The sequence below is a fragment of the Salmo trutta genome, chromosome 1 (assembly GCF_901001165.1).
Source record: "Salmo trutta chromosome 1, fSalTru1.1, whole genome shotgun sequence".
In the NCBI taxonomy this organism is placed as follows: domain Eukaryota; kingdom Metazoa; phylum Chordata; class Actinopteri; order Salmoniformes; family Salmonidae; genus Salmo; species Salmo trutta.
The window spans coordinates 14,445,444-14,466,142 of record NC_042957.1 but is presented as its reverse complement, the minus strand read 5'-3'; the positions used below and the strand labels follow the sequence as shown (position 1 = coordinate 14,466,142).

Here is a 20,699-nt window from a genome sequence, read left to right as displayed (position 1 = left end):
ACCTACACTCGCTCTCTCCCATGAGCTATGGGCCATGGCACTCTCTCTCTCCCTCTCTTATCATGCTTAGAATAATGCCTTTATTAATGCCTGTATTAATGCTTAGTAGCTTAAGCTTTCTGCCTTGTGAATGTAACCATTCATTTTACAAAGTAATTAAATACACTTGTATTCAGAATTCCATTCCCCGACATTTCTTGATAGCCTATTAGTGTAACTTAACTATGGTCTCTTGCATAATGCTAAATCATCTTTATGGAGTCAGATAAACATTTGAATAGGCTAATTGCATAGTCTTATTCCGGGTCGCATGTGAGATATTTATAATATCATATATATCCAATAATACCCCACTACAGTAAGTGGTGACCCCGAGGTGATGCTCAGACATCAAAACAATGTCATAAATTGTGATTGAGTCATCACGCTGGGCCTTGGTGCCTGCAAGTCACCAGTCACGAGTATCACCTGCTTTCATTGTTGCACTATGTGTACGTGTGTGTGTGTGTGTGTGTGTGTGCGTGTGTGCGATAATCATCAACTCGTCATCACCTTATCAAAAGTCAAAAGTATATCATCATCTCCTTATATAATTCCCATATCTTTGCTTTTGCCAACATATTATTATGGTCCATACATACTGATAGAGCAGTCTACTATAATGTACTGCAGTACCCAGGACACAGCTACACAGTCAGCATATTCCTAACAAGCTCAATGCGCAGCGACAGTTTTCCAATTATCATTGGGGACAGGAGTACCTTGGGAGGCTGGACGAATGACAACTCAGGCCCACAGCTGTGAGAGGCCAACCAGACGCCTCCTTCTTCCCAGGTCTCAACAACAACACTCATTATAACTGGCCCCACACAGTTGAGAACAACCAGTCCTTGTTGGCACGGTGGCCCATGAGTCTGCTTCGGAAACATCAGCCATGATTATTTCAACTTCAGTCCTTTAATAGCTCTGGCTTACCTGGAAACTGAGATCAAAGTTGTCCTGAATGCATCAACTGGTTAAAACACCCACATTTACAGTGAATCATAGTAGCTTAATAAAATAAGCATTTAGACTGATCATACAGTTTGGAAACATTTGCGTTGTAAGACCAGTTTGCACTGTTGAGTCACAAGGCAGTGGGATCAGTATTCATTCATAAAGTAATTGGTTTATTTATTAATTCATCCATACATTCATTTATTCAGACTTAGTCATTATAAATCACATACAGTTATAACACCAACTGGGATTAAACTGCAGTATGCACCCATTTAGTGTTTAAATATTAAGTAGTGTTGTTGTTTACTCGTAGAGAACAACTACTGCGTGTGCCTAGTCGTTCGAAGGCAACTGAAACCGTTGCCGCTGTAAATCATTATATAGTAGCCTAGTCAAACCATGCTTTACATAACATCTTTATTTTACTGGAAGCAGGTAGTATACACTTGCTTCTCTTTTCTGGTTAGGCTAGTGTACAACACGTATGGAGCGTCACTCTTGGAGGCTTGGTTCAGACCTCCCTCCAGCCACTGTCTGCTCTGTCCAGCCAAGGCCCATTTCAGAGACCCACTGGGATCTTCGGCGCTCTGAGCCTCTTCCATCACAAACTGCCTGTTAAAACCAGAGGCTCCGAATATGATAATGTTGTCCGGCCTGGCAGAGGTTACAGTCAACATTGTGCACTAATGCCTATTTACTGTAGCCTAATGTACTCAGTGCAATGTGTAAATGGATCTGGGGGAGGGCAGACTACTGTAAAACGCCCCTAGTATTGACTTGTGTTGTGATGTCAACCAATGCAACTACTATAATGTCAACCAATGCATTTGGTATTACTACAATGGTAGGCGGAATATAGCCAGAATGAAATACTACACCACATGGGTAGGCATAATCTGAAATAACTCAAACTTTGTCTGAAAACATATAAGCTACGCAGCAATCTTGTTTGAGTCGACTGAGCTGTAGTCCAAAGCTTAATAGTATGCAGTATAATTAATACTACATTGATATTTTTCTATATTCATAGTGGCTGGTTGGGTTTCATGGTTTACTGAGACATCTTGTGGCCAGTTGGTGATATTACATATTGAGTGGAGGCAACGTGTGTAGGCTACAACGTTGCACAACTCATACCAGTGTGAACTGTAAAATAGCATCAACATACCAAGTTTTCTTGATATCATTTATATTCCATTGAGAAAACAAGTCATCAAAAATACTGCAACATATAAACATGGATTGCATGATGCAACACAATAGTAAACAACATACAGTGAAAATTAGAGGCAACATTCATTGACATTACTCAACCACAGCCATTTAGAGAGCATGAAGAGAGAAAATAAGACATTGACCAAAGACAACAATGTCAGAGGCAATAGATAGAACAGAAGTCTGGGACATTCCAATGGTAAACTGGGACTTCCTGTCTGATGTCCAACACAGATTTGTGTGTGCTCTCTGTGCTGTCTGAACCAGCCGGAGAACACAACTGTCAGTCAACGAAGCACTGTGTGTCCTGGAGATCTACTGGGTTTAGATCAGGGTTCTCCAACTCTGGTCCTGGAGATCTACTGGGTTTAGATCAGGGTTCTCCAACTCTGGTCCTGGAGATCTACTGGGTTTAGATCAGGGTTCTCCAACTCTGGTTCTGGAGATCTACTGGGTTTAGATCAGGGTTCTCCAACTCTGGTCCTGGAGATCTACTGGGTTTAGATCAGGGTTCTCCAACTCTGGTCCTGGAGATCTACTGGGTTTAGATCAGGGTTCTCCAACTCTGGTTCTGGAGATCTACTGGGTTTAGATCAGGGTTCTCCAACTCTGGTCCTGGAGATCTACTGGGTTTAGATCAGGGTTCTCCAACTCTGGTTCTGGAGATCTACTGGGTTTAGATCAGGGTTCTCCAACTCTGGTTCTGGAGATCTACTGGGTTTAGATCAGGGTTCTCCAACTCTGGTCCTGGAGATCTACTGGGTTTAGATCAGGGTTCTCCAACTCTGGTCCTGGAGAGATACTGGGTCTAGAACAGGGTTCTCCAACTCTGGTCCTGGAGAGATACTGGGTTTAGATCAGGGTTCTCCAACTCTGGTTCTGGAGAGATACTGGGTCTAGAACAGGGTTCTCCAACTCTGGTCCTGGAGAGCATGATGTGTGTGCATGATTTTTATCCAGCCCTGCAATATAGTCCTCAGATTGGACCACAGTTAGCAGAATCAGGTGTTACTGCTGGGCTGGAATGAAAGCCTGCACACCCACTAGATCTCTGATTTGGAGATCCTTGATGTACAGTAGATATACGTAAACAACGTCTATTTATGAAAGCAGGGGAATGGATTTGTATTGAATACATTAAAATAGACTCATAGAATAAAATACAAATAAAGGACATTAAGGGCTGTACGGATACATGAGCAGCACAACTAGACAAAAGTGCCTGAGATGTTGAGTAATCCGTACAGCACTGAATGTCATGACTACATTAAAATGCATTGCTGTACGAACATTGACCTTTGTTCATATTGTCATACCAAGAGCCATACATACAGTATCTATCATGCATATTTGTACTGATATCGTTACTCGGTTATCTGCAAATGACTTTACAATGTGCCATTTCCAGAGAGCCGTTCTTCACAAATGTGGACTTTCATTTGCAGTGGTCAACAACCGTGAGTTCCTTCAGAGGAATGTAAGAGTAATTCCAAACCCAAGACTCCAAAAACATCTGCAAAATGTACAACATGTAGCCTACATATGACAAGTCAAGGAGTCAAGGAGACAAGTCAAGGACTCGAGGCAACAAGTCGAGGAGGAAGTGTCCTTTCAATCCCCAACAAGTCTTTTTTTTTAATAGCATATGTACCCCAAGTTTTACTATGAGGCTCTCAAATCCAGATAAACATATTTACTGTTTATCGAATTGTATCTGTTGTTCAGATAAACATCTTTACAAATTCAGATAAACATATTTTCTCCTAAAAAATTCCAACTGGAATATACAGGTAACTACCAAAATAAAGGAAATACTTGAGTAAATGAGGGATACAAAGTATATTGACAGGAGGTGCTTCCACACAGGTGTGGTTCCTGAGTTAATTAAGCAATTAACTTCCCATCATGCTTAGGGTCATGTATAAAAATGCCGTTCCCACTATTTTGGGATCTAAGTAACTTTGAAAAAACGGTCTCAAAGGAGCATAGGGAGTTTAAAGTGTGTGTGTGTGTGTGTGTGTGAGGGATACAAAGTATATTGACAGCAGGTGCTTCCACACAAGTGTGGTTCCTGAGTTAATTAAGCAATTAACATCCCATCTGTCTGTCTGTCTGTCTGTCTGTCTGTCTGTCTGTCTGTCTGTCTGTCTGTCTGTCTGTCTGTCTGTCTGTCTGTCTGTCTGTCTGTCAGTCTCCAGAGCTCTCCAAATTGAACACTTATGGGAGATTCTGGAGTGTTTTCCACCACCATCAACAAAACACCAAACAATGTCTTGTGGAAGAATGGTGTTGCATTCCTCCAACAGAGTTCCAGACACTTGTAGAATCTATGCCAAGGTGTATTGAAGCTGTTCTGGCGGCTCGTGGTAACCCAATGCCCTATTAAGATGCTTTATGTTGGTGTTTCCTTTATTTTGGCAGTTACCTGTACTTTACAATGCTTTGCTTTGTTCCTCTGTGGTTTTGGGAGCTCTTTTTTGTAGCATCCACAAGTTAAAACAAGAGGTTAAAAACAAGATGGGAGGCAGTGTTCTGGAAACCGTTTGGACTGCATCTGAAATGTCAGTCGGTAAAAACGTCTGTAACTTTGTCTCCTGTTGGGTCAATGATCATAAGCCCGTTCAGTCTCTATTTCAGGCCCTTCCACAGAACATCAATGACCTTATGACCTTGACTGCTACAGTAGGTAGGTTCTTCTGTATGTTTAGTCCATAGACTGCTACAGTAGGTAGGTTCTTCTGTATGTTTAGTCCATAGACTGCTACAGTAGGTAGGTTCTTCTGTATGTTTAGTCCATAGACTGCTACAGTAGGTAGGTTCTTCTGTATGTTTAGTCCATAGACTGCTACAGTAGGTAGGTTCTTCTGTATGTTTAGTCCATAGACTGCTACAGTAGGTAGGTTCTTCTGTATGTTTAGTCCATAGACTGCTACAGTAGGTAGGTTCTTCTGTATGTTTAGTCCATAGACTGCTACAGTAGGTAGGTTCTTCTGTATGTTTAGTCCATAGACTGCTACAGTAGGTAGGTTCTTCTGTATGTTTAGTCCATAGACTGCTACAGTGTGCTACTGAGTCTATATCATCTGCAGCAGTAGGTAAGTGACTGTATGTACCGACTGCAGCAGTAAGTGACTGTATGTCCTGACTGTATGTACTGACTGCAGCAGTAAGTGACTGTATGTCCTGACTGTATGTCCTGACTGCAGCAGTAAGTGACTGTATGTCCTGACTGTATGTACTGACTGCAGCAGTAAGTGACTGTATGTCCTGACTGTATGTACTGACTGCAGCAGTAAGTGACTGTATGTCCTGACTGTATGTACTGACTGCAGCAGTAAGTGACTGTATGTCCTGACTGTATGTACTGACTGCAGCAGTAAGTGACTGTATGTACTGACTGCAGCAGTAAGTGACTGTATGTCCTGACTGTATGTACTGACTGCAGCAGTAAGTGACTGTATGTCCTGACTGTATGTACTGACTGCAGCAGTAAGTGACTGTATGTCCTGACTGAAGCAGTAAGTGACTGTATGTTCTGACTGTATGTCCTGACTGCAGCAGTAGACTAAGTCCTGACTATGATCGTATGGGCATCCAGTGTCTGAGCCTATCCAGGAAGTGTTGTACGTGCACAATGTAAAAGTCTATGTTGTGAGAGAAATCAATGCAGATGCTACTGTATGTGTCCTCTAGGGTGCAGTACAGAGCCGTCCCGCCCAGACTGATCACCACGGTTACCAGGCACAACAACAGCAGGATTAAACACGAGTCTCCGCCCACCTCGTCTGCACAGATAAAAAAACATACTAATTAATATTTTGAACAAGATAATGGTGCGTGGTGCAGATGGTGTACACAGATGGTATGAGGTGTTATTACAATGTCATTATATTTGTATTAATTTATAATACGTATAGCTTGTATAGACTGTGTGTGTGTGGGGGGGGGCATGGTGCTTGCAACACCAGGTTTGTGGGTTTGATTCCCACAGGGGACCAGTATGTAAATATATACACTCACTACTGTTAGTCGCTCTGGATAAGAGCGTCCACTAAAACATGTGTATGAGAAGACAGAGGTTGTTTTTGGCTGATCCATACCTGGTTCCATGCCGTCCTCTGGCTGGCTGAAGTGCACCTTGCGTTTGGAGTTGTGTTTGGCTGCATCGGGACCCTCAGGGGGCAGGCCATCTAACGATGCCCTCCTCCTCTTTAGAATGGACACCAGGCCGTCTGCTGAGGAGCTCTGGAGGGGAGCAGAGTGCTGGGAGTCAGAGCTATTATTACAGGGAATAGATGGAAAATCCCAGGCTATATCTGAAATGGCACCATGTTCCCTATATAGAGAGCTACATTTGACCAGCTCAATAGGGCCACCTAGAGGTGAAATGATGTGTATGTTTGCACAACAAACTGCAATGATGGACAGATGTAGGATTTGATCACCCTGTTGTTGCAGGAAATGCAAACTGTATTCAAGTTCAAGGTCTAAAAAAGGTTATAATGTTTTGTCATTTGAGGACGTCATTGTCACAACCATTGACTGATTTATTTAGCAGGACCTGTATGTGAGCTATTTTTTCTACAGGCGTCTATTGTGGCCCTTTAATGACATCATAGCCTCTGTGTCCTGTCCTCAAATCTTACTGAGTTCCACCCATGGCCACGTCGCTTGGTGTGGCACAGCACATGGAATGAAGTAACAAACACAGCCAACTCCGATTACAGACCCAGCTCCTCTGCCAAGACTTCTCTGGGCTCCCTTGAGCCTGTCCAGGGCTGTGTGTCAATCCAAAATGTGTGTCCCCTCCCAAACAAGAGACAGAGACAGAGAGAACAGGCAGAGACTGAGAGAGAAGAGACAGAGAGAAGAGAGAGACAGCGAGATAAGGTGGTAAACATGAGGCCGTTAATGTCTCAGTGTTTCCTCACCTCCTCCACTTGAGACAGTTTGTCCAGGTCTTTGGCTGATGCTTGGGGAACCCCCGCTGGCCACTCCACCACCTGCACCTCCTCTTCTGGACTCTCCTCAAAGACCTCCTCTTCATTCATCCCCTGCCCTTCCTCCTCCAACTCTTCCTTTCCTTGCTCTCCCTCCTCCTCTCCTCCCCGCTCCTCCTCTCCTCCCCCCTCCTCCTCAGCCATGTCAGGGACAGCTCCTGTTGACGTGGTCTCCTTAACATCCTCCTCCTCTCCTCCCCGCTCCTCCTCTCCTCCCTCCTCCTCCTCAGCCATGTCAGGGACAGCTCCTGTTGACGTGGTCTCCTTAACATCCTCCTCCTCTCCTCCCCGCTCCTCCTCCTCAGCCATGTCAGGGACAGCTCCTGTTGACGTGGTCTCCTTAACATCCTCCTCACTCTGTCTTACAGGGTTGTTGACTCTGACTGCAGAGACAAGAGAAGTGTTGCTTAAAGCACGGACACACCGGTAGCGTTTGCCAGCCAAGAGTACTCAGAACCTCTGAACAGAGTGTCGGACGTAATTTACAAACCGAGTGCAAACCGGTTCTACATGTAGAATCACTCAAAAATGTTATCAGTTAGACGGCCACCGGAAGGGTGGTCCCTCAAACACACCGCGACGAACGAACGGTGAACAAAGAGCAGATGAACAGGAGATGATCAGCAGATCGATTACAGTACTACTAAACACATAGCTTCCCAGACACACACACACTAAAAGTACTGTAGATATAGCTGAGACAGTACGGAAGCATCATCTGGCATCAGATTCCATTTTATGAGCCCTTATTGATTAGAACCAAACTACACTCTGAGGCTTTCCAGTGAACAAAGAGGACAATATCATCAACCTCGTATTCACATCTCTAGGCTAAGTGGCCTACTATAATATTGATTTAGGAATTCATCTGATGGGTTTTGTGTTGACCTTTTCCATGATGGGATGGTGACCTTTCTTTCTCTCTCCCATCACACTGCCCCCTGGTGTTGTGGCTGTCTTTCAGCACCGTGTCTGCCATGCTCTGGAAAATAAACAGCTCTATCATGAATGTCATACCACAAAAATACTCATCTTATGTGATGGACTAAGAAACATGATCAAAATGATGGTGTGTAGTGTATGTATTTTCATACCATTTCCGCACTAAGCATTGGTCTATTACGAGAAAGAGAGAGAGAGAGCGAGAGAGAGAGAGAGAGAGAGAGAAGTCAGAGTCAGAGAGAGTCAGATTGGGTAAACTGATGTTTTGAAGCCATTTGATTTAAAAATGTTAAAGCTAACATGACCGGAGGCCACTACAGTAAGTTGGTGTCTGGCATCCAGCTGAATCAATCTACCACAAGCTACTGGGTCGTTCAACCAATTAGGTGTCTTTTCAGTAGTGTAACTCATAAAAAGAGTTTGAATAAAAAACACATTTTCCCTTCTCAAAAAATAAAGTAACTGGGGTGACAATGTCATCTTACTGTAAACCAGCCATAAATCCCCAATGTCATCTTACTGTAAACCAGCCATAAATCCCCAATGTCATCTTACTGTAAACCAGCCATAAATCCCCAATGTCATCTTACTGTAAACCAGCCATAAATCCCCAATGTCATCTTACTGTAAACCAGCCATAAATCCCCATGTGCTTGTCATCTTACTGTAAACCAGCCATAAATCCCCAATGTCATCTTACTGTAAACCAGCCATAAATCCCCAATGTCATCTTACTGTAAACCAGCCATAAATCCCCAATGTCATCTTACTGTAAACCAGCCATAAATCCCCATGTGCTTGTCATCTTACTGTAAACCAGCCATAAATCCCCAATGTCATCTTACTGTAAACCAGCCATAAATCCCCAATGTCATCTTACTGTAAACCAGCCATAAATCCCCATGTGCTTGTCATCTTACTGTAAACCAGCCATAAATCCCCATGTGCTTGTCATCTTACTGTAAACCAGCCATAAATCCCCATGTGCTTGTCATCTTACTGTAAACCAGCCATAAATCCCCATGTGCTTGTCATCTTACTGTAAACCAGCCATAAATCCCCATGTGCTTGTCATCTTACTGTAAACCAGCCATAAATCCCCATGTGCTTGTCATCTTACTGTAAACCAGCCATAAATCCCCATGTGCTTATCATCTTACTGTAAACCAGCCATAAATCCCCAATGTCATCTTACTGTAAACCAGCCATAAATCCCCATGTGCTTGTCGTGTGCAACAGGGAGGGGCATCTTACTGTAAACCAGCCATAAATCCCCTTGTGCTTGTCGTGTGCAACAGGGAGGGGCAATTGAATGCAAGCTTCATAAAAAACAAAAACATTTTGAAAAAATGTCTAGCCTGTCTATCTCTGGGTAACAGGGTTGACGTGTTCTGCTCGACCCGCTCAGTTTTCCACCACAAAACACCAGGAAATGGTCAAAAAGAGTAGAACCAGCTCACCTGCTTTTACACTATGATTAGATGTTCAACATTTCTTTAGAAAAAAATACATTTAAAAAGGAAGAGTTTCACGATATTAAAAAGATAGTTCAGTTCACGTAAGAGGGTTGAACTTAATTATCTTCAGAAATGACTAGGGCTTTACAATGATGGTGAAAACTTGGAGAAATGTTGGGGTTACATGGGTTAAAATCTTCCTAAAAGTCACATAGGATGCACAGAGGGACAATTTTGGCACTTTAGCAAGTCTTTATTCATATCAAAGTCAGATTTATCGAATTTTCCAAAAGATCTATATTAAAGGGCACTTCATTTAATAACACAGGCTTCAAAAATGCTATATTTGTGCACAATGTCTACTTGAAATACCAAAGGGACGCAAAAAGCCACTCATTTTATGGAACGACCCTACTAACTTACCAAGAGATATGGGCGGGGTTTTGTGACTGAAAACATATCTGAGTCTACAGCTTAGTAGAGTAAGTAAGTAAATTAAATGAGCATTAGTTAATTAAGGTGTGGTTTCATGTCTAGACAAGAACCACTAGCGTGGGATGCTTATGGTCAACGTTCAAACATAGGGTATGATCGCACATATTATGACTTTAGCTAATAAATCATGTATTAATGAAAATATACATTTAAATGCAGACAGTGGTTGTTGTTCAAATTCCTTTGATCCCTGTATGGAGCGGTAGTATTGTGGGTGGTGACAGACTGTGACAAACTAAAGTAAATAGGCTTGATTTTCTTTCCCTTCTACTGACACAATCAGTACCACTGCTGCAACTAACTGTCCAAGTGATTTTGCATTTAGTCCCAGTTCTAGAACAGCACCATAACACATCAGTAAGTATCTATCTCACCTCTGGTGCGTCCTGCAGATCTGGCTCAGAATTTCTATGTGTTCCTGTCCAGTGCTGTTGGTCTCAGCTGGGAAGGTGCTCTCTGCTACTCTGTTACGCTCTCTCCACTGGCTCTCTGAAAGCACACAGGACACACAGGTTATCATTAACACACACACACACACACACACACACACACACACAGTGCAATTGGAAGAATGACAGGGTTATATTTTGTCAGTGATGGGTTCAGGCTGCAGTGACAGAACAGATGTGTGGAGTAGAGTGCAGTACCCCAGTCCTCCTGCAGGGCGGCAAGGTTGGACAGGAGGCGCTCATGGTACAGTTTCTCCAGCTGCAGGAACTGCACCGCCCACTGGTCTGATAGCCATTAGCAGCTAAGGAAACCAGATACCCCAACAGCCAATAACAGCTGTCCCTGAGGCTGTCAACTCTGGGATTCAAAACACAGGATCATATTAACAAACTTCTGACAAATATATACAGCATCTGGTGTTTTGATGATGACATCACTGAGCTGCTGCACAATTCAGAAAATGGATGACAATATAAATAAATACTGGAATTTTAAAGCTACTCCAGGACATGTTCTGCTGCTCAAGAAAAAAATATTTGACCAGAATATGTACTTTATTATTTTGCAGTTGACTGTGTTTTACTCTCAGTGTGTGTGTGTGGTGGGGGGGGGGATGAATTGGATTACTTCCAGTAGAACCCTTTTCTCTCCCCAGAACTTCCACACCCAATCCTCCCAAAAATCAACCACCACTATGGTTGCATCTTAGGGAATAGGGTGCCATTTGAGACGCACACTATGTCTCTGGACGCAGACACAAACCTTTCACATCCACACACAAATCTCTCTACACCACGGGGCCCAGTTACCATGGTAACATTACAAACAGGGCGACAGAGTAGACTCCAGCTAGTAGACTCCAGAGGAAACAGACTGCAAGGGACCAAGGGAAATCCACCCATGACAGAACATGCCAAATACTAACGACCTCGCCACACACGAAAATACCCCACCTATAGAAACTCAGAAACTAAACATCATATTCCGCTCTGCCCAGCACATCTGGAAACACGTTATCTTGGTTACCCAGAGGTCAAATTCTCTCGCGAACGTTTGTCATTTCCTATTTGACTTCTGGGGAAAATGCAGTTAACAATTGTGATAACCTTTGTGCAAAGGAAGGAAGCGAAGTCTCCTCCCTCTCAAATGGAAATTCTAGGCCAAACCCCTTCCTTCAGCTAATTTCACCTGTGTTTATAGGCCAAAAGAGACTGTTGTTTTTAGGAATTTTTACAATATAGCCAATTTTGACTTTGTGTCTGTGGAATCCATGTAATGGGTGCGTGCTGGTGGCAGGAAGCCAGGCGCAGCAGAACGAACTTGGTATAAACGGAGTCGTTTAATAAGTGCTCACAAAACTCTGAAAACCAAAATATACAAAATAATAAAAGTAGGTACAAAACCCGTCGCGCACCAGAACATAACTTGCACATCACATACAAAGAAACAACCAATCACCGACAAGGACATGAGGGGAAACAGAGGGTTAAATACACAACATGTAATTTATGAGATTGGAACCAGGTGTGATGTAAGACAAGACAAAACCAATGGAAAATGAAAAATGAATCAGCGATGGCTAGAAGGTCGGTGGCGTCGACCGCCAAACACCGCCCGAACAAGGAGAGGGACCGACTTCGGCGGAAGTCGTGACAATCTAGTAGAAACTGTTTATCATCTGCTGGGAAATCACTGCACAAGCACCACCTTGGCCCAATCCTGATTCGTTCAAATAATCAATGAAGAAAACCCAAAACCAGGAACTGCTGCTGCTCATAATCACATAGTTCTACGTTGTCTTGACAGATTCTCGCAGTTTCGTCTCTCCACGAGAATCTGTCCACGAGAGATTAGGAAACACTGCAAAAAAAATGCTTCCTTTCCTTCAGTCAGTTGAATGGATCTTAAAGTAACATTATAAATACTGTCACCACAGTTCCCAGAGTGACATCATAAATCACTGTCACCACAGTTCCCAGAGTGACATCATAAATCACTGTTACCACAGTCCCCAGAGTGACATCATAAATCACTGGCACCACAGTCCCCAGAGTGACATCATAAATCACTGTCACCACAGTCCCCAGAGTGACATCATAAATCACTGTCACCACAGTCCCCAGAGTGACATCATAAATCACTGGCACCACAGTCCCCAGAGTGACATCCTAAATCACTGTCACCACAGTCCCCAGAGTGACATCCTAAATCACTGTCACCACAGTCCCCAGAGTGACATCATAAATCACTGTCACCACCGTCCCCAGAGTGACATCATAAATCAGTGTCACTACAGTTCCCAGAGTGACATCATAAATCAGTGTCACCACAGTCCCCAGAGTGACATCATAAATCAGTGTCACCACAGTCCCCAGAGTGACATCATAAATCACTGTCACTACAGTTCCCAGAGTGACATCATAAATCACTGTCACTACAGTTCCCAAAGTTTCGAAAGAAATACACTGCAATTCAACAGCTCCATTAAAACAAAAGACATAGTGGAGATAAGTATTAGCAATGTGATGGCAAGGATACAGTCCTCATCCAGGGAGTAGGCCTCTGCTATCTGTGACGAACGAGACAGAGAGAGAGCAAGAGAGAAAGAAAGAGTTAACATTTGGCAATGTTAACATATGTTTCACATGCCAATAAAGTCCTTAAATTGAAATTGAATTGAGAGAGAGGGGAAAAAAACATTACAAACCGACCTGCTCACTCAGAATCAGATTTGTATGTCAGGGCTTTACTTAAAAATATAATGTGTTCTCAATATGTTACATAAAGAAATACATAAACTAGATAAAATAATTTACTTTCTAAATTAAACTATTTTATTACAAAGTTTTTTTGCTGAAGAAAAATGGTGTGCTTGCTTTAGCTGCAGACTCTAGAATAGATATTCTCGTGCTTGGTAATGAAGTATTGGAAGGTATAGGGAAAAAAGACTCAAGATGGGACTCAGATGTCACGTGGTAAATAACAAGCCATTGTGTGTCAGATTCACTTATAACATGACGCGCAGCAGAACTCAAAACAACTTTGCCCGTCCCTGCCTCAACTCTGTAGAGCCACACACATACTCCAGATGCCATGAGATTTCCCATAGAGGCCAACGTCTGTTTACAACGAGTTTACTTCTCTTGGTCTGTTATTTTGCCAATGCTCCACTGAACTGTACCAGTCTGATCACAGAGCAACTCTTTCTTCTGTATCAGTGTATAAGAGGCCCGTCCCAATTGGCACCCTGTTCCCTGTATAGAACGCTACTTTTGACCAGGGCCCATATGGAATGACCATATGTAGGGAATAGAGTGCCATTTGAGACCCAGCCCTTAGTGTATCAGTGTTGCCGGTCCTTTCTATGGGGCGTCTAAATCATAGCTGGCTCTTTGTTCCATGATGACCAGAATTGGCAAAGAAAGAAAAACAACTACAAGGCTATTACAGTACTATGGGGGACAACACAGTGACAGAATAAGATTAGAACAGTGTACAGAGAAAAGGCATCAAAGAGTATCTGAAATGAATCCCAAGGAGTACCTTTAAAAATGTGCTTGTCTTGTCCTACTGGCAGTGAATTTGCTGATTACTTTAATGAGGGAAACGATTACATGTTGTTGTCTCACCTTGCTATCTTTAGATGAATGCACTAACTGTAAATCACTCTGGATAAGAGCATCTGCTAAATGACTAAAATGTCAAATGTAATGATTACATTTCTTAAAGCTTGATTTATTCTCCCTACAAACGAAAACAAAACAGAACGGAAAGGCAAGATGTTTCAGTGGCAAGAAATAGGTGACAGAAGAGGATGGTACAAAACACAACCAATCCACAGAGGACCAGAACACAGGGGACTGTGTGAGGGTGAAAACACACACACACACACACACACACACACACACACACACACACACACACACACACACACACACACACACACACACACACACCTGGTGTAGAGACTGTGGCAGCAGTGTGTGGTCATTGTGTTCTCCCAGTGACTGTAGTGAGGCTAGCAGGTCAGGGCTGGGGCCTGGGGGACCACTTCCTGAAAGCACACACAATGTCATGTGCAATACAAAGTTGATGAATAGAGATGCTGTAGAATGAATAGGTGTAACATTTTAAAAGGTATGCAGTAGAATGAATAGGTGTAACATTTTAAAAGGTATGCAGTAGAATGAATAGCTGTAACATTTTAAAAGGTATTTAGTAGAATGAATAGCTGTAACATTTTAAAAGGTATGCAGTAGAATGAATAGCTGTAACATTTTAAAAGGTATGCAGTAGAATGAATAGGTGTAACATTTTAAAAGGTATGCAGTAGAATGAATAGGTGTAACATTTTAAAAAGGCATGCAGTAGAATGAATAGCTGTAACATTTTAAAAGGTATTTAGTAGAATGAATAGCTGTAACATTTTAAAAGGTATGCAGTAGAATGAATAGCTGTAACATTTTAAAAGGTATGCAGTAGAATGAATAGCTGTAACATTTTAAAAGGTATGCAGTAGAATGAATAGCTGTAACATTTTAAAAGGTATGCAGTAGAATGAATAGCTGTAACATTTTAAAAGGTATGCAGTAGAATGAATAGCTGTAACATTTTAAAAGGTATGCAGTAGAATGAATAGCTGTAACATTTTAAAAGGTATGCAGTAGAATGAATAGCTGTAACATTTTAAAAGGTATGCAGTAGAATGAATAGGTGTAACATTTTAAAATAATCTGTTAGATTTTACATTTTGAGGCTACTCTTAAGGTGTTATCATGGCAGCTATAAAGAGTAAGGACATTCTAATGCTCTAGTAGCAAAGATACAATTTGTTCTTGTCTTTTGAAACAGCTTTAGGTAGGTGACCCAGATATACTACACATACAGTACTGAACGAGAGGTGTGCTATATGCGGAGTGCTATGCTACCTGAGGCAGTTCCAGTGTTGTTTCTCTCCTCTCTCGGAGTCGTCTCAGTGTCTGGGTCTCTGGAGGGGCTGGTGCTCTTGTTACCCATCCTCTCCTTCACGCTGTTGTTCTCCTCCAACTCAGTGGTTCCCAAACGGTGGGTCGGGGCCCACAGGAGGGACGTGGCTGGCTGCTTTAGGGTTGCCACTTACTCGTATTGGATTCTGGCTAGAGACATTGATTTGGTTCAGGATTACTCTATGGGTCACAGAAAACTCCAAGAGCTTTACGTCAGCTTAATAAAATGTTCTAGGTTTACCAGTTTGTTGTTGTTGCAGTTGGGAAAGTATGAGTAGAAGGTTGTATCATCAGTGAGTGGATAAGGTCTATTATTTCATCTCTTTGTATTCTGGTCTTCTTGTTGGGGTTGTTTGGGGCTCTCCCTGATCCTCGGAAACCCTTGAGCAGCTCACCAAGGAGCTTATTCCTCTCCTCTTCAACACCCTGCTGGATATAAACAGATGTTATAGTGTTAGTATCAGCCAGAGATAAACTGCATTATTTCCTTACTGACTGCACTCCTACTTGAGTTAGTGAGAAAACTCAATGTGCAGAAGAGTAGGAGTGAAATGCTAGTTATTTTGCTGAGTGAATCTCTTCTGAGAGAACTCTTTGTGTTACAAGCCTGACCCCGAACCAAGATTATTTTGTGTATGTTGGGGCCACCTGGAGGTCGGGGGCCCCCCAGATTGCATATGAACACATCATAAGCAATGGCAACATGTGTAGAACTGCAGGGAATTAGCTTTAAAACTGTGCAAATGTCTCTCTTTCTCCATGGCAAAATGTGTAGAATAGGATGTAAACCGGCCCTGCACACACACAGAGAGAGAGAGAGACAGTTGACACAGTGTTTAATAAACAACCTCCATCATAAGATCTAGCCTACATGTATGCTTGAATGAATGACCAGAGTATGGATGGAATGCACAGAGTGTCAGCTCGGAACACGTGGTGCCATGTTCACAGTCATGTGGATGTGAGCGGGTTTAGAACATAGAACTAGAAAATAGAATGTCAGTTAGAACACAGCTTAGAGCAAGGAGGACTGTGACTCATATGGTGTGAATCCTATCTACTGTGTAGTAGTGGCTGGCCTTTACCCTCCTATTATCAAACCACTGTGACTGAGCATTACCCATAGCTCTTACATAGAGTTAAAGTGACAAAACTCACAGAACATTTGCACACCGTTTCTCAACCATGTTTGTATCATCCAACCTGAAACTGACAAGACTACTGATTACAATGAACCTTTTTGGTATTTAGAGTAATATATGTAACAGAAATGTTGTCATTTCAGAGGTCTATTTGGTCTTATTGGGTTATTTTTCTTGTAGTCATGTGTACTTTCCTTTTGTGACGTTTACAGGACCATGTATTTAAATGAAGGTTACTTTATGTCGCCAACCAATAGCGAAGAATTGATGCTGAAGCTGAAGCGTTCTGCTTTCAAGTGCGTGTTCTGCTCGGTGTAGTCGAAATGATCAGTCCAAGCCTTTCCTGTTGTTTCAATTCATGTAAATACTGTTTAAGTCTACACAGTAACAGTAATAAAAAGGATTCATGCGCTACAATAGGCAATTTACAGTATATATTCTCAACTAATAAACAATGTCATGTTTATTATTCGGCAATGAAGATCAAACATTTCAGACTAGTCCAATAAACGTTGCAGATTCAAAAAGCCATTAATGCAATATTTAGGCTATAGCTTTATGGGCTAACATGCTGTCATAATTATACCCGAAGAGCACTCAATGATAACAACAGTACAAACTGTGGTAGGCTACCTCATCACGCGGATGTATGCGTACTCACACATGCAATATAATGTCCCGCGGTAGATAGCAGATTCGTGGGTGACAATCACCGGAACGGTCATCAACGGTCATACAACTCAATCCCTTCTATTCTGACCGCGATGTTGTAAATGCACATGATGCTATCATCGTGAGTGTCACCGTGGGTAGTGATTTTTATAATCTGGCAACTAAAACGATGTTCTCTGCGGATCCAAGGTTGTTTACGATCTAATCCGGGACATTTCTGTTGCAGCTCCTCATTGCAAAATATATGATTTTATTGTACAACGGAGGCAATGGGGACATCTTCTGGCTGAACTCTTATTTCGCTCACCGATTGGCCTGCAGTTACTGTAACTAGAGGAATGTATTTATATGGGCTTGTATGTGTTGTTTTTTTGCCCAGTATTTACAACATGTGGGAAAGTATTGTGTAAAAGGCATCTCCTTGGAAACCGTATATAACAATATATATTAGAGAGCTTTGGCATCATTCTCATGGAAAGCTTATTCAATATCTGACACTTGATATTGCACTGGTGTATCATTAGTAAAGTAACTGAGTCAGTGTTCTAGCCTACTCCTATATGCACGTGCAGTTTTCCATTCTAATTAAATGGTCAAAATGTATTTGAAGAATCCCATGAGTAATTTACTATTTAAAAAGATGCATAGCCTTCGTCTGTGTATATGTAGACAATATTTCTAGAATTGGTGATTCAAAATGTGAAATCCAACAGTCACAGTGTAGAGGGATACGAGGAGAATCCTTTGTGACAAAGTGGTGGCACATCCAATACAGGCAGCTCAGGAGTATTAACCCTTTGAATGACCCTCATCATACTGTATGTCTGTCCTTTCTAGATATAGTTGCCCTGTTCACATCTGCATTGTTATTTTCGTGGAGATTTCAAATGAGTCCTAAATGACGGTGAAGTAGAGCAGAAAGAGAAGAAGGCTGGAACGGGGAGCGATCTGTGTGTGTGGGGGGGGTCTGACTTTGTAATGGGCTACCTTTAGAAGTGAACTCTGGCTGACTGGGAATCCACATTACCTTCACACTGGAAAACAGCCGTAGTGACAGCAGCTAATGGCTAAGCTGTTGCATCATGTTACAGTAATGTACCTTAAAGGCCCAGCCCTGCCAAAAAACATGATGTTCCTGTGTTTTATCTATATATCCACACTAACAGGTTGGAATAATATTGTGAAATTGTGAAAATTATAATAATACCCTTTTGGTTTAAGAGCTGTTTGAAAAGACGCCTGAAATTTCAGCCTGTTTTGGTGGGATGGCCTTTTGGCCTGCCTGGTGAATTAGTTATTTGACCAATAAGAAAGATAGTTCCAAACCTCTCTGCCAATAAAGCTAGTTTTCAGTTTCCCGCTCAGACCACTCCCAGACAGTGCTAGCAAAATTCTTGCTTGAGAAATTGCTTTTTGCTAAAAATCTAATCACATTCCGCAAATACAATAGAGCACCACAAAAGGAGGTCTTAATACCCATAAAACCTAGCGGTCAAACATGGAAATGTTTCCAATCGTTTTTCCACCATTCATTTTTCCCATAGGTTATATTTGAAACACTAAAAATAAGGGCTGTGTTTCGTGTAGGTTTACCCTGACATGATTTTTTGATAACCATGTAAATATCTCTCGGACAAGGTGACTTTTATCAATATATTTGGCTTTATTTACTCTCAGATTCAAAAATGCTAATTAGCATCAAAATAGACATCATGCAAGACTACAAATCCCTGCAAGCTCCTGCACATCATCTCTAGCTGACATCTTTGCTAACAGGTATTGTGTCAATTTAAAACTTGCACAAGACAGTTCACAAAATTGTCCATTTAAAGAAATGTTGCCAATTATTCATTACTAAATTTAGCTAACATTAGAAAGTTAATCCTGAGATTCTGTCCTTTGCCTCAATTCGGCAGTCTAATCCAGATCAGCATGGCATTTGTACAGTAGTTGTTTCTGATTGCCACATAAGCAACTAATTAGCACTTTATTTTCGGATGTTAAATACAGGCGAATATATTGAATAAAGCCACCTTATCCTAGAGAGTTTCACATTGTTATCAAAATGTCACGCCTAAATAAAAAAGGCAATAATAACACAATAAAAACAATAACGAGGTTTTATACAAGAAGAACCAGTACTGAGTCAATGTGCAGGGGTACGAGGTAGTTGAAGTAATTGAGATAATATGTACATGTAGGTAGGGTGTGACTAGGCAAAAGTGATTAGGCAATCAGGATAGATAATAAACAGAGTAGCAGCAGCATATGTGAAGAGTGAAAGTGTCTCTATGTGTGTGTGTGTGTGTGTGTGTGTGTGTGTGTGTGTGTGTGTGTGTGTGTGTGTGTGTGTGTAGTCAATATGTATGTGTGTGTGTTGTGTGTAAGTGTGTATGTATGTTGGAGTGTCAACTCTACTGACGGTTTTGTCATAAAACATTTTGCATTATATAGTGCACGGGTTCCCAAACTTTTTTATTCAGGCCCCCCTACCAGCATTGGGGAATATTCTATGGCCATTTCTATGGGAACAAGCACTGTTCATTGGTGGAGAGAAAATGTTGCAGGTTTAAAGCTTATTTCCTGCAATTCTACACATTTTGTCTTGGGGTACAAAGAACTTTTAGCAATTTTAAAGCTCATTATCATTCAATTGTATACATTTTGCCATGTCTAATGTGCATTCATGTGATATTTGAGTGACTCAAACATTACAACAAAATCTGTGGGATAAAAAACATTAGCTGACATGGGCTAGTTGATCTGGACATTTCTGGCAAGTTATCAATAGCTCTCTAAGGTACAGTATACAATGACTGATATGACAAGAGGAAAACCCCATTTCAAAATGGCACCTTGTGCATTCTACTAGTACAACTTTTAACAGTAAGACTGACTTCCTTTTTTATGATTTTTTCATTTTGCCTGCCTACCCCTCACGCCCCACCCTCCCTAGAGGGCACACGCCACACAGTTTGGGGACCCCCACGCGCCACACAGTTTGAGGACCCCCCACGCGCCACACAGTTTGGGAACCCCCCCCCCACACGCCACACAGTTTGGGGACCACCCACGCGCCACACAGTTTGGGGACCCCCCACACGCCACACAGTTTAGGGACCCCCACACGCCACACAGTTTGGGGACCCCCCCACACGCCACACAGTTTAGGGACCCCCACACGCCACACAGTTTGGGGACCCCCCCACACGCCACACAGTTTGGGGACCCCCCCACGCGCCATACAGTTTGGGGACCACTGATATAATGAATGTACCCACTCTGGTATTGGCACGTGCATTTTAGCCAACAACTTGACATTATTATGGTCTAAAATCATTT

At 42.1% G+C, this 20,699-nt stretch overlaps 1 protein-coding gene across 3 annotated transcripts; it reads right to left on the bottom strand.

Annotated features, from left to right (window-relative positions):
- Positions 1–4,687: 4,687 nt before the first annotated feature.
- On the bottom strand, positions 4,688–17,612 carry LOC115167361 (consortin). Of its 3 annotated transcripts, XM_029721768.1 has the most exons (12): positions 17,347–17,612; positions 15,785–15,972; positions 15,487–15,693; positions 14,515–14,612; positions 13,097–13,127; positions 10,756–10,842; positions 10,483–10,597; positions 8,309–8,330; positions 8,103–8,196; positions 7,146–7,597; positions 6,315–6,459; positions 4,688–5,999 (listed from the first exon to the last, which is right to left on the bottom strand). In XM_029721768.1, the coding sequence occupies exons 3-12, from the start codon at positions 15,572–15,574 to the stop codon at positions 5,791–5,793; spliced, it is 1,341 nt and encodes a 446-aa protein (XP_029577628.1). In that variant the 5' UTR covers positions 15,575–15,693; positions 15,785–15,972; positions 17,347–17,612; the 3' UTR covers positions 4,688–5,790. The 3 variants fall into 3 exon arrangements, with proteins under 3 accessions (XP_029577628.1, XP_029577708.1, XP_029577783.1); XM_029721848.1 differs by having other exon boundaries at positions 15,487–15,972; positions 17,319–17,612; XM_029721923.1 differs by having other exon boundaries at positions 15,487–15,969.
- Between the last annotated feature and the right edge of the window lie 3,087 nt (positions 17,613–20,699).